The sequence below is a fragment of the Mauremys reevesii genome, linkage group 4 (assembly GCF_016161935.1).
Source record: "Mauremys reevesii isolate NIE-2019 linkage group 4, ASM1616193v1, whole genome shotgun sequence".
In the NCBI taxonomy this organism is placed as follows: Eukaryota; Metazoa; Chordata; order Testudines; family Geoemydidae; genus Mauremys; species Mauremys reevesii.
In genome coordinates, this window is record NC_052626.1 from 88,015,181 (window position 1) to 88,028,875 (window position 13,695).

General features: G+C 39.8%; 1 protein-coding gene across 9 annotated transcripts in view; it reads left to right on the top strand.

Annotated features, from left to right (window-relative positions):
• The window catches only part of ANO3 (anoctamin 3), a 421,744-nt gene that overhangs the window by 363,546 nt on the left and 44,503 nt on the right, over positions 1-13,695 (top strand). For all 9 annotated transcript variants that reach the window (XM_039536552.1, XM_039536545.1, XM_039536546.1 and 6 more), the window contains 2 exons: positions 6,005-6,101; positions 11,293-11,353. In XM_039536552.1, coding sequence (XP_039392486.1) covers positions 6,005-6,101; positions 11,293-11,353 — 158 coding nt within the window. The remainder of the gene's footprint in view (positions 1-6,004; positions 6,102-11,292; positions 11,354-13,695) is intronic.

Genomic DNA, 13,695 nt, shown 5'->3' on the forward strand with positions numbered 1-13,695 from the left:
GGTGTCTAAGACAAGGTTATGGTTTGCTGGTTATGATTATGCTGTCTATATGTGTGTATCAATTTTGTAGTTGAAGTTATGAATATTGGCTCTATACTGTCCGTATTTCAAACATATGCTATGCTTCTGGGAAACATCCCAGACAAGTTGGTGTTAGCTCTGCCTAGCCTGCTTGATGGCCCATTAAGGACCATCAGCTACACAACTGACCCATTGAGAGAAGGCAGATACGCCTTGTAACTCAGCAAAGTATGCAGGAACTTGCCCACGTGACTCCAGACTCCATTTTGCTGTAATTTTCCACAGTAAGGACAAAGAGGTGTTTTTACATCTGGAAAAGACTATAAAAGGCTGATGCCTCATCTCCATCTGGTCTTCAATCCTGCTTCATACCTCTGGAGGGACTTTGCTACAAATGGAAGCTTTACACAAAGGACTGATGACCCATACCAGCTGTAGATGTACTCCAGAGACTTGATTTAAACCTGCGGTTTATTCTATCGCTGCTGCAAGCCTGAACCAAGAACTTTGCCATTACTGTATGTAATTGATTCCATTTAACCAATCCTTGCTCTCATCTATATCTTTTTTTCATTTATGAATAAACCTTTAGATTTTAGATTCTAAAGTGATTTGTGGGTTAAATCTGATTTGTATATTGACCTGAGTCTGGGGCTTGGTCCTTTGGGATCAGGAGAGCCTTTTTTCTTTTACTGGGGTATTGGTTTTCATAACCATTTGTCCCCATAATGAGTGGCACTGGTGGTGATACTGGGAAACTGGAGTGTTTAAGGGAATTGCTTGTGTGACTTGTGGTTAGCCAGTGGGGTGAGACCAAAGTCCTCTTTGTCTGGCTGGTTTGATTTGCCTTAAAGGTGGAAAAACCCCAGCCTTGGGCTGTAACTGCCCCGCTTTAAGCAATTTGTCCTGAATTGGCACTCTCAGTTGGGTCCCGCCAGAACCAGCATCGTTACATAATGCTGCCCTCTTCTTCTTTACAATGTCACCAGAAACTGAGAACAGGCATTTGCATGGGACTTCTGTAGCCGGCACTGCAAGGTGTTTATGTGCCAGATGTGCTAAACATTTATATGCCCCTTCATGCTTTGGCCACCATTCCAGAGGACATGCTTCCATGCTGATGACGCTCAGTAAAAAAATTGTGTTAATTAAATTTGTGACTTAACTCATTGGGGGAGTTAACTCATTGTATTTGTGACTTAACTCATTGTATGTCTCCTTCTCTGTTTTACCCACATTCTGCCATATATTTCATGTTATAAGTAGTCTCGGGTGATAACTCAGCACGTGTTCATTTTAAGATCACTTTCACTGCAGATTTGACAAAATGCAAAGAAGGTAGCAATGTGAGATTTCTAAAGATAGCTACAGCACTTGACACAAGGTTTAAGTATCTGAAGTGCCTTCCAAAATCTGAGCAGGATGAGGTGGAGCATGCTTTCAGAAGTCTTAAAAGAGCAACACTCCAATGTGGAAACTACAGAACCCGAAACACCAAAAAGGGAAAATCAACCCTTTGCTGGTGGCATCTGATTCAGATGATGAAAATGAATATACATCAGTCCTCATGCTTTGGATTGTTATCAAGCAGAACCCATCATCAGAGTGAACACATGTCCTCTGGAATGGTGGTTGAAGTATGAAGGGACATATGAATCTTTAGTGCATGAAGTGGGCAGCATTATCTCTGGCAAATGTAAACAAACTTGTTTTTCTGAGCGATTGGCTGAACAAGAAATAGGACTGAGTGGACATATAGAACTTTAGAGCCTACATTGTTTTATTTTTGAAGGCAGTTTTTTGGCATACAATTCTACATTTGTATGTTCAACTTTCATGATAGAGATTGCACTACAGTATTTGTATTAGGTTAATTTAAAAATGCTATTACTTTTGTTTTTTTACAGTGCAAATATTTGTAATAAAAATAAATGTTAAGTGAGCACTGTCCAAATTGTATTCTGTTATAACTGAAATCAATATATTTGAAAATGTAGAAAACATCCAAAAATATTTAAATAAATGGTATTCTATTGTTTAATAGTGCGATTAATCGCTTGATAGCTCTAATTCTTTCCATATTTTGCATTCTTTTCTTCAGATGAATTATGTGTAGAACCAACCGTATATTTAAGCCACACATCAGAATCAAAGACAGGTCTAGATTTTCCCCTCACCTTTGTTCAGGGGCTAATGTAGAAAGAAATTTTGTTGTTTTTAGAGTAGTTTTCATTTGAGAGATTTCTACACATCACATGAAACATGCCCATGATTGCTCCTCTTATCAACAGCCTCAACTCAGAAAGACCAAGAATGGAATGGGCCATGGAGATTTAAGCACCTATTGACCAATAAAGGGGTTGGCCCTTCAGGTCAGGGTTGATGTTCACTGGGCAAAGAAGTAGGGGGATGCTTTCACTTCTATCTATGCTGTTCTTGCTCAGAGGATTTTAGCAGCAAGGGCAGTCATCCTGACATTTGTCATGATCACTAAATTTGCTAAAAAATTAATAACTTAACCGAGAATTGCTCATAAGCATCTGGGCTAGTATTGCTGTAACTTTCTTTGAGTTTAGCTGTTGGAAACAAACCTGGGTTTTAAAACAGAATTTATATGAAGATTTCAGCACCATCGTTCATAGATTACAACTGTATGTTTTATATACTTTAATGTCTAAATTCTCAGTTACAGCAGCACAATCTGTCTTATGTTTTTTTATGGTTCATATTGTCATCATCTATTATACTACACTGTAGAGATCTTTCTTTGCAGTTAACTGCTTGAAAGAAAATTCCCTTACATATTAAGGCTTGTGATACAGGTCCAAATTCTATTCCTAGACACAAAGGCATGCATTGATGCACATCTCTGAAATCAGCTACTGTGCTTGCTCCTGCTCAGAGATTTTTTAGAACAATTTCTTTGACAACTCCTAATTTTCTTATAAGATTTAATAATTTAGAGACTGGAATTGCTGAGAAAATTTAGCTAAAAACCCATACAAACATCATTGGAGAGAGCACAGCCTGCACCATTATTGTTCCAGAAATGGGATTTAATGTGAATGCACATTTGTAAATACCAAGTTCAATATGGTAGTTTCCATTAGAGCTGTGAGTTCAGATTCCATGAGATCCAGCAGAGTTTGTGTAAACCGAAATCAAACTGGACTCCTTTGCATTTGTATTATACGTGTTACTGCCTCAGGGAGCCATTGCAGCCCCAGTTCAGGTGGGGAAAGAGATGTTTGATTGGACCAGCGCTAAAAAGATAAGGACTTAGGACAGGAACTTAAAAGATGTGTTAAATGGAGTTGGCAATTTTGTAGTAACCTGTGGCTAGTGTCCATTGAGACTCAAAGGGGCCAGCTCCAAGAGGTACACATGAGTGGGGGATTCAGGATACCTATTAGCCTGCAGGAAGAAGGGCAAGGCTTTGCAGACTAGAATACCCTTAATCTGTACCCTCATTGCCCCTCATGGAGGAAGGGGGAAAGGATTTAGAAGTGGTTTGAATCCTATGAGTTAGGCTAAAGAGGCCAACACTTGATATGGTTATTTAACAAGGAGCCCATTTAACACCACCCTTAGGGCTTGGCTACACTTGAAAGTTGCAGCGCTGGGAGTTACAGCGCTGGTCATGCAGCTGTGCAGGAACAGCGCTGGTGTGTGGCCACACTCACAGCTACCAGCGCTGGTGTGTGGCCACATTTACAGCATTTGCAGCGCTGTTGGGAGTGCTGCATTATGGGCAGCTATCCCAGCATTCAAGTGGGAACAACGTGCTTTTCAAAAGAGGGGGGTGGAGGGTGGTGTACTGTGACAGGGAGCGGGGAAGATAGAGAGAGTGGATTTTTGGAGCCAACACTGTGTGTTTGCTTCCTGGATTGAAAAATCACAAATGTTCGCGAACCCTTAGTCTTAATTGCAAACAGCCTGCATCCAACGCTGTTTCTCTGTCAAGCAAACATTCACTCCCTGCCTCTCATTTGATCGTTCACAGCCAGGTACAGATAGCTCCTGTTTGCTGTGATCAGTGTTTTTTTTTTTTTTTTAGATAAGCAGTTCAACGGAGCTCCGATCGGAGTTCACAACAAAACAAAGAGAGGCTGCATAACAAAACAAAGAGAGTAATTTAGTTAAAAGCATTCTGAGATATCTCCTTATTCCCTGGAGGCCAATAAAAGCGCTGGTGTGTGTCCACACTTGATGAGCAACGCTGGATCACCAGCGCTGCAATCGCTACACCCCAACCTGACCAGGTGTACAGCCAGCGCTGCAGCCAGGGAGTTGCAGCGCTGGATGTGCCTTGCAGGTGTGGACGGTTACTAATTGCAGCACTGGAAAGCCTCTACCAGCGCTGCAACTTGCAAGTGTAGCCAAGCCCTTAGCCACAATAAATATCTAGTATTTTGTGGGACAGTGAGGTATTACACAGTCTTCATCCCCATTACTGATCCTAAAAGCTCATGCTTCAGGGTTTCAACTGGCCACCTGCAGGGGTCAGGAAGGTCTTTTTTTTTGTACTCTGGGTGAGTCTTGTGGTGTGGGTTTTTTTTTTTTTCAATCTCCTTCCTCTGAAGCATCAGGGATGGCCATGACTGGAGATGGGACATTCATCAGAGAGGGGCTCTGAGGTGGAATCGAGCAATCTCTCTCAAGTGCTTGGCTGGCTGGTTCTTGCTCAGGGTTTATGTGGGGCTGGGAAGAAATTTTCCTGCAGTTCATACTGGCAGCGACCTTGGGTTTAGGTCACTTTCCAGGATTAACTGGGTACATCTCACTTAATCATTTCCCTGCTTTGTGGGGGCCTTGGGCATTGGTGCACCTTGGTCCTTCCTATTCTCTTCCTGTGGCACATAATAGTCTAGTCTCCTGTGGGCTGTAGGTCTTTGGTTTCATTTCAGTTATTGGGATTAATGTGCAGGTATTGATGGCCTACATGTGATATACAGGTCAGACTAGGTGATCCAGTGGTCCCTTCTAGCTTTAACCTGTGACTCTGTTAAAAGTTGCTGTCTTCTGCTCTAAAAGCCAGCCCTGTGTCTGCTTTATTTTCCTGTGTGTCCTGATCAAGGTACTCAAACATGTGCCTAACTTTAAGAATGCTAATAGTTCCATTGAAGTCAATGACACTACTCATGTACTTAAGCACCAGGGCCTTCTGAAGTACTATATCATCTGAGAATTATTTTTTTTTCCAACCAGTGAAATGTCATAAGAAGACTGGATCATTTTATTTTGTCCCCATACATGATTCAGTCTTGGGGAAAATTAAACACAAATACTTGAAATACAAATGCTAGAAGTTCTCCACCCTTTGAGATCACCCCTCCCCTATAAAACTAGGTGCCACCTGCATTAGATGTTTTTGACATTAAATATCTTGGGTGAAATCCTGGCTCTATTTAAGTAAGTGTAAATCTCCATTGGACTTCACTGGGACCAGGATTTCACCCCTTGTCACTGCCCATGTGATATGTTTGGTTTTTTTAATTTACACATGCTAGGCCAGATCTTTCAGATGATGATGTAAATTGACATGGCTCCATTAATGTTGACAGAGCTATGCCAGTTTACATCAACTGAGGATCTACTCCCTGTGTTTTAAAGGGTGTTATAAATAGTTAGATATCTGGGACCAATCCTTCAGTTCTACTGCATGTAATACTTCTGTTGAAATCCATGTGTGGTTAGCAAAAGTAGGGACTACAGTATCAGGTCCAAAGGTGATGTGGTGTTTGCTTAGGGTCAAATCCTGTTGGCACTGAAGCTATTTGTAAAGCTCCTCTTTATTTCAGTGGGACCAGAATTTGGCTCTTAAATTAAATTGATCATTGAAAATTAGATTTTTAATGAACCTATTTCACAGTCTAGGCATGTTACAAACCAATTAAGAATATAAATGGGCCTGGGTCTTGAAAAATGTGGAGGATGCTGAAAGCCTTTTTATCATCTTTATTTTCCCATCTTTCTGCTAAAGCAAAGAGATCTGCGAGGCAAATGAAACCATCATGTGCCCTATGTGCGAACGCAATTGCACGCTTCAGAAACTCAATGAAAGCTGCATATATGCAAAGGTAATTATTGGTTTTGTGCTGCAAGCTGATGCTATCTAAAAGTCAATTCTTTCTACATAACAATTGCTGCTGTTACTTCAGCAAAGGCTCCTCTACAACTTGGTGATGCTCTGCTAACTTTTCAATGACAAAAGTATTTGTAGCCTTTCTACTCAGCATCTATTGTCTTTCAATTGATGATAAAACAATCACAGCTGATTAGGGTGAGCAGATGCTAACGATAAAATATCAGGACCGCCACGAGGGGGGCGGCTTTTTAATTGTTACACTCAGCCGTCCGAGTCTTCCACAATTCAGCAGAAGATCCTTCAGTTGCTGATGTTCTTCAGCGGCATTTCGGCAGAGGATAATAAGTCTTGCCGTCAAAGACAGAAGCAACCGCCCAAAACAAAATATCGGGACAAATGGTGTCTCAACTGTACTTCGGTCAGGACGTGGCACAAACGGCTCAAAACTGGGACAGTCACAATTTTATCGGGACGTCTGGTCACCCTACAGCTGATTCTAAAAATGACTCTGAGAGCATTTTCTTCTTACCTCTATTTTTGTCCATCTGAAGAGCCCCGATGATATAGCAAACTTTTTTTCTGCTAGGGTTTTCTACTTTCCTATACGATTACGTTCTCACTTTTCTGTTTTCCTGTAGTGTTGACTGGATTTCTGTTCTTTTTAAAGGATTTTTTTTCATTATAGAGAATTATAATGCTCCTGTGGTGTGCCCAATGCAATGGTCCTACACAGTCAAATCTTTTGCCACAGGAAACTGTCCATCAAACATAAACATTGACTGCTTTTGAATGCAAGCAATGTATATAAATGAACACATATATGAAGACACCTTGGTTTGTATTATATTACCAAGGCTGGAACCAGTCTCAGTTTTTCTTTCTCAAAATTATTCAGCACAATCAAATAATTCTTGTTTAGAGCTTAGTATTGTTTATAGAAATTTGAATGGCTCTGGCTTTAAGGCATGATGATAATACAATTGAGAAGGAAATTCAGTTTGTAAAGGATTTTGAAATTTGGTTTCACTTCAGATTGGAACTTAGCCCAAAAATGTAGAAATTCTCCACAAAAGAAAATGCCAACCAATTTTTTGATCAAAACATTTCATTTTGATTTTTAGTTTACTTTATAACACAAACAATAACAAAAAGTCATTTCAAAATGACAAATCAAAATGTTTAATTTCCAAAATGTGGAAATGGGATGATTTCATATTGTTGGAGCTTGTTTGGTTCCATCAAAGTTTTTTCTGACCAGCTGTAGTAATAATTGTACATATACTGCATGTAACACCTTTCATCAAACGCACATAAAGCATTGTACAAACTGTACTGTGCTGCCCATCACCTATGGAATGCAGCTGTTTAATAGCCCACAGCAGCCCTGCCCAACAGTTGACTGGAAGAGACGCTACAATCTCAAATGTAGTAGTTTTAAATAATGTCATTTTAGGATCCCTGTCTAAGAAGAAATGTTTTCTCTTTCTTGTATTTGCTATGTAAATTGCAGGTTTAAAGCTGTAAACATCACACGCCCTTGTAAACACTAGCCTGGAAAAAAAAAAAGAGAGAGAGAGAGAGATGGCATTCCAGGCCTGAGCTGCTTGCCACCCACACTCATCAATGGGTGGGGGAAATTGATGAGGCCAGAGGTGAAAGGGGGACAGTGATGGTAGCAATAGAGGGAGGCACTCACCTAGGGACAATAGGTAGCTCCTCCCATAGGAGTCTTTGGTACCCATTGGCCAGCTGGGGGAGAAGGGCACTGATTGGACAGTGTTCCCCAGATCCCAGGATTTAGCCTGATTCAGGGGCCTTGTGGTACCTCTTTTGGCTCTGTTCCAGCTGCCCAAACTAGGAATGAGAACCCAACCTGACAGGTTCTGTGGATCTGGCTGGTAGCCTGTTAAAGGGGTTAGGAAGGAATTTTTTCTCCTATGGGTCAAATTGGATTTTTGTCTTCCTCATACCACCTGCAAGCCACAGTGGGTTAAATAGGAATGTGCATGGTACCTTACTGGGTACTGGGGTGACATTGCTTAAGTGGTGGATCTGAATGCACCAAACTTCACAGTAAAGTTGACAGAGCCCTGGTGATTTTTTTACAAAGCTTGAGGGAGTGGGATGGAAATTATGCACTTTTCCTCCACTCACTCTTGCCCCGGCCCACCATTTCCCTCCTCCTGAGAGGCAGATCACAGGACCTGTAGAAAACCCTACCCTTGTCTGGGGAGATGGAAGATAATGCTATGAAGGTGGCTAGCCTGCTTCCTTATGTCATCCCCTCCATGCAGCTGTAAGGAGCACAATTTGGACCATGACATTTCTTTTGATATGTCCCCTTAAGAATAACACAACCAAATAGTACTGGGGAGTTAATTTAAGGAGAATATAATTATTTAAGGTGTGATTTGTTCTTGAAAAAGAGTTCTTTCACAATCATAGATGGTCAGCACCTTCGTTTTATGTTTTTGTCTTGTCTTCAACAGTATGTTGCCCTATAGCACATGTCCTGACTCACCAGCACTACTGTCTGTACTTCTCACTTCTATGCAGAAGTCTCCAATCAAAAGGCCCAGCCATCTCGGCCCACCCTGCTTTGCTTTAGGAGAAAATCCTAGCTTGATATATTACTAAGGCTACAGGCCAAAACTGGTCTGATCATTCTAAAGAAAATGCATGATCTGGAGCCGGAAACCCACCTTCTATTCAAGCAAGATCTTCTGAGTCATAACTCTTTTGGGGTTCCTTTTCCATTTCTTTAGAGAGGTGTATTGTTTATTGCACAGATTCCCCCAACCTGCCACGCATTAAAAATCTGGAGACATTTGTCACTTTTTATTGATTTGTAAAATTTTGTAAATCCTGCCGCTTTCATTTTCCAATCAGATTTTCAGTCTCATAAAATACTTTGCTTGTATGTTCCTTTTATTATAACAAAAGAAAAACAAAGCCAAAGGCATATTTGCATATAAGTTTCACACAATTATATAATTCACACAAAGAACATATTGTACTTGATGATCTTTGGCAATAAGTAATAACTTCCCCATTTTCTTCAGCACAATAAAATAAACAGAGCCCTGTATACTACTAAAACTTGGGTTTAATAACTCTACTCAATATTAGAAGTGCTTTCATTCGAGAGAAAATAAAACATACTGGCAAGCAATACAGTGTTTATACTGTTTTAACTTTTCTCCTAGATTTATAAATGATGAGGATTTCAAGAGTTTTTTTCTAATATTTAATTATCTTCCCTCTTACAGAATAGCCTCTGTCACCTGGTCAGTGTTTATTTTCTAAAAGCAGATGCAATAATGATGACAGTCTTTCATTTGAAAAAAATGTAGATTTGTCTGGTTTCAGGACTAGAGTCCGCTACAGAGGACAACCCCAATGACAAAACAAGGCAGCTATTATGTGTAATAGTTTTGCTAGAAGGTGTTACGACCTCCCTTCAGCAAACTGTCAATCCCTTCAATATCCCATAACCTTTGAGACCATCACCTCACAAGCACAGCATTCCTGATGGCCACAGTATAGTCAGTTACAACATAAGGGCCCAATATTGCAAACCTTTACTTTTTTTTTAAAATGGGTTTTATCCAAGCTATCCCATTTAAATCAATTATCTTACCCTCATGAGTAAGGTTACTTGAATGAGTAAGAGTCTGCAAGACTGGGCCTTACATGATGAACAAAATCAACAATAATTAAACTGTAATCTAAGCCAAAGTCTTTACTAAAATGAAGCTATTACTTCTCATTTGAAACAGTGAAAATGCCTAGAAACACTCAATGTTTTATTGCATTAGTTATTAAAACCACTTATGAAAACTTTTCTTTTCAATTTTGTTTTTCCCTAATTTCCCTATTTGGTGCTCCTTTATCAAATGTGCCTACCCATTAATTCTTTCTCTCACCAGTTTACTCCAATATAAAGTAATGATGTATGTCATCTTTCAAATGACACTTTAAACCTGAGGTTCTCTTCACTGACGCTCACCAAACATCTTATAGCATTGTTTCACTAGAATATGTTTCAGCCCATTATCCCTGACCAAATTTCATCACTGGCAATTGCCTACCTAAAATCCCCTTTCAGTAGGAGAAATTATTCTTCACCTAAGCCTCCTAATACAGTACTATTGCCTACTGTGGCTCATACACAGTGACTGCTGGATGTCTACCATGGAAATGGCTGTACTTCTATGGTGGATAAAATGAACCCTGAACAATACATAAAGGACACCATTTTCAAAATTGGGACAACAAACCCCCTTAGGGCACTCAAACTGACACATAGGCATGTACCAATTTTCAATTACAATTTATCTACCCACCATGAACTTTATCTGAACTTTGCAGATAAAACAAATCTGTCCCAAAGAGTTTACACTGTAAGTAGAAAATGGGCAATAGGGTGCAACAGACAGCAAAAGCGATGGAGAGGTGGAATGTTACACATACCGTAGTACTATAATTACTTCATGTTGACATTTTTTGTTAATATCTGGATGGTTTTATTCATTTTGAGAGTGATTAGGATTTACAGACTCTTTAGAAGGGAAGGATATTTTCAAGAGGGATTTAGAGGAAAAGCATGGAGGCCTGGTGGAACAAGTGAGAGAAGGGATCCAAGCATGGAGTTGCGAGGAAGGAAGAGAGAATGAAGGGAATGATTAGACAAGGAACATTCCTGGGGGAGAGGTAAATAAAGAGATGAAAGTGGCTAGGTAGGCCTGATTCAAGTTGTTCAGGCCCTAAAAGGACAAGACAAGGAATTTAAATCTGACGCAGCAGGTGAGAGGAAACCAAGGAAGATTTTGAAGACTGGTGGGATGTGGTCAGAATAGCTGGCTAAGTAACTGAGTTTTGAGACAGTATTTTGGACACATTAAAGATGACTGAGGCCAGAGTGGGAATTGCAATGAAAGATGATTCAGGCCTGGACTAGCAATGGGAATAGTGAGGGATGAATGGAATTGTGCATGTAAATGATGATGTGTGCACCTTTATGTGAGATTAGGGCTTCCTATTAGGATGCCTATATTTTGGGGTCTAAAACGTGTAAAGCATGTTTTGATATTTTTTTTTGGTGTGTGTGGGGTGGGAATACTATATGAATGTAAAGTGGTATTGTTATTTATTTTGCATTATGTGTTTTACTTTCTGCTTAGGTTACACATTTGTTTGATAATGGAGGGACTGTCTTCTTTGCTATTTTTATGGCAATATGGGGTAAGTCCATTTACCTTGCAAAGTGTTCTGTTCACCTCTCCTTCCATAGATGACTATTGGTTTTAGAGGGATTTGAAGTTTAATGTAATGTTAAGCAAGTAGTATCCATGTTTGTTTATATTTTCCTATTTTCATCAAATCAATTTTTGTACTAATAGGACATAAAAATACTACACTACTAATTTATGTTCAAAATGTAATGACTAGAAAAATAAGGCCTTTAATCCTGCAATCTATGTCATGTGTGCAGAGCCTCATGGGGGTCCACTCACACAGAGTAACATGAAGGTTTGGAGCCAAAATCAGTGTAATCCAATGTGAAGCACTGTAAGATTAACAGATTTGAAAGCTTGTAGGTGAAGGCTACTTACAGTGAGTTAAAGGCAGGTCAGAGGGTTTTGTGCTAACTATTTACAGGAAGGTTTCATGTAATTATTCTGTTCTTCGAGGGCCTCTCTGCATTCACTGTGACATCATGCTCCACACCAGGAGGCATCAAACAAAGAGTAAATGCTCAGAGGTGACTCTTGAACAGAAGTTGCCATTGTGTAACATTTTCTTTGTTCAAAAGCAGGCAAATGCAGTTTTTACAATACTGAGGGGTCTGATCCAGTTATCTTTCATTGCAGTCAATAACAAGTTTGCAATGGGAAGTCAGTGGCAACACCTAGATTATAACAAGATTAGCATGCTGCAAATATCTGAGATAGATGGGTAGATAGTTCTTTCTGTGAAAGTGCTGCATATTTGTACCATGAGACTTTAACATTGGTCCACACAGAGCACTGCCTCTATTCAAACCAATGCTGTACCATTGTGGTGAGGTTAAATGCCACGCAGATGTTGTATTTATATAATACACATGAACAGGCATTTCTCACTCTCCCAGATGCAGCAAGTGCAAAGGGGAAGAGAAGGGGTTTCAAAAGTGTTAATCCACAATGTGTGGTTGAACATCATTCATGTTTTGATGTCTTTGCTGGCAAAAATAGATATGCAAACAACTTAATTAAATTTAAAAAAAAGGGGTGATCAATAGGAGACAAAAACAATGAAAACATCTGGTGTGTGCACTTGTAATGCTTGCAACTGTGGCATTTCATTGTTACATCCCCACCTCGCTGTTGTAAGCACACAACATAATGGTTCCTGTAATTATTTAATTATATAAAGCCACAAAAACTTTTCATTCATGGCCATGTGGTTTGTCCTTCTGCATACAATATGCAGATATGTGTACAGTCCTTAGCTATCACCCAGGAGCTACTTGTGTCAACTTTTTGTTTAGTATGAATGTCGGGAATAATGAAATAATCCCCTGAGCTTTTCTGGCTTCTCCCCAATCCTAAGGCAAAGTCCTTGCTTTTTCTGAGGCAGACAGCACTGATAGAGTGGCCCTCTAGCAATTGCTCTTTAGACCTGGATCCTGTATCAACCCTGTGATACTCTCTAAAGCAGAGGGTATACCAGAAAAAAAAAGTCAAGGGAAATTCCATTTACCCTCATGGTCAAACCTCTGACAGTTCAGGGTGCTTTGAAGACACAGCACAGTGATGGAGATTTTAATTTTGTTTCCCTGTAGTCATGGTTCACTTATACACTTACTTACATTAGATTATCACAGCTGCAAATGAGTGACGTTTAACGTCTTATTTCTTTTTTCTTTGTGAACTTAACACACTCGTGGCCGGGTTCTCAGCTGATATTTGTGGGTGTAGTTCCACTGTGTCCACTCTTAATAACACACTAAGAGGCACAGCAATAAACATATGTCCCACACAAATATTAGGCCCCTTAATCTTTAAGACCCCTAAGCATCATGTTGTTCTTACCAGTAATATTTTACCTTCCTAAAGCTCTTCTTATGTCTTTAGGCATCTTAGGTGGTTATAAACAGATACATTATACTATTATTTTGGATATCTCAATGATTTTTAGACTTGCTGAATGAGCAAGATTTTAAACTAGTCTGTGGTTCTCTGGATTCTTTTTATATTTTTTACCCAAAGAGAATTCATTCCTTCCACGTAGCCCATCCCAAAATATGCTGCATCATTTCTACAGATCCTAACCTGCAATGCAGATAATAGACCAACTGGTGCAGAGGAGGAGGAAGTGTTGACTGTTCATTCTTGTGGTCTCCTTTTTGTAGTAATTGTAACTCGGTGTGAGCAAATTCTTTTCATGCTAAACAGTAATTCACTTTGGCCTGGCAAATTGCAAGCTGTAAGTAATGTAATTAAAACCAGTGCCTTATAGCTTTTTCTCTCAGGAAGATGCAAATATCAAGGCAAGGAGGAAATCCCCCGAGCAGCAGATCTGATTGAAATGACATTTGAAGA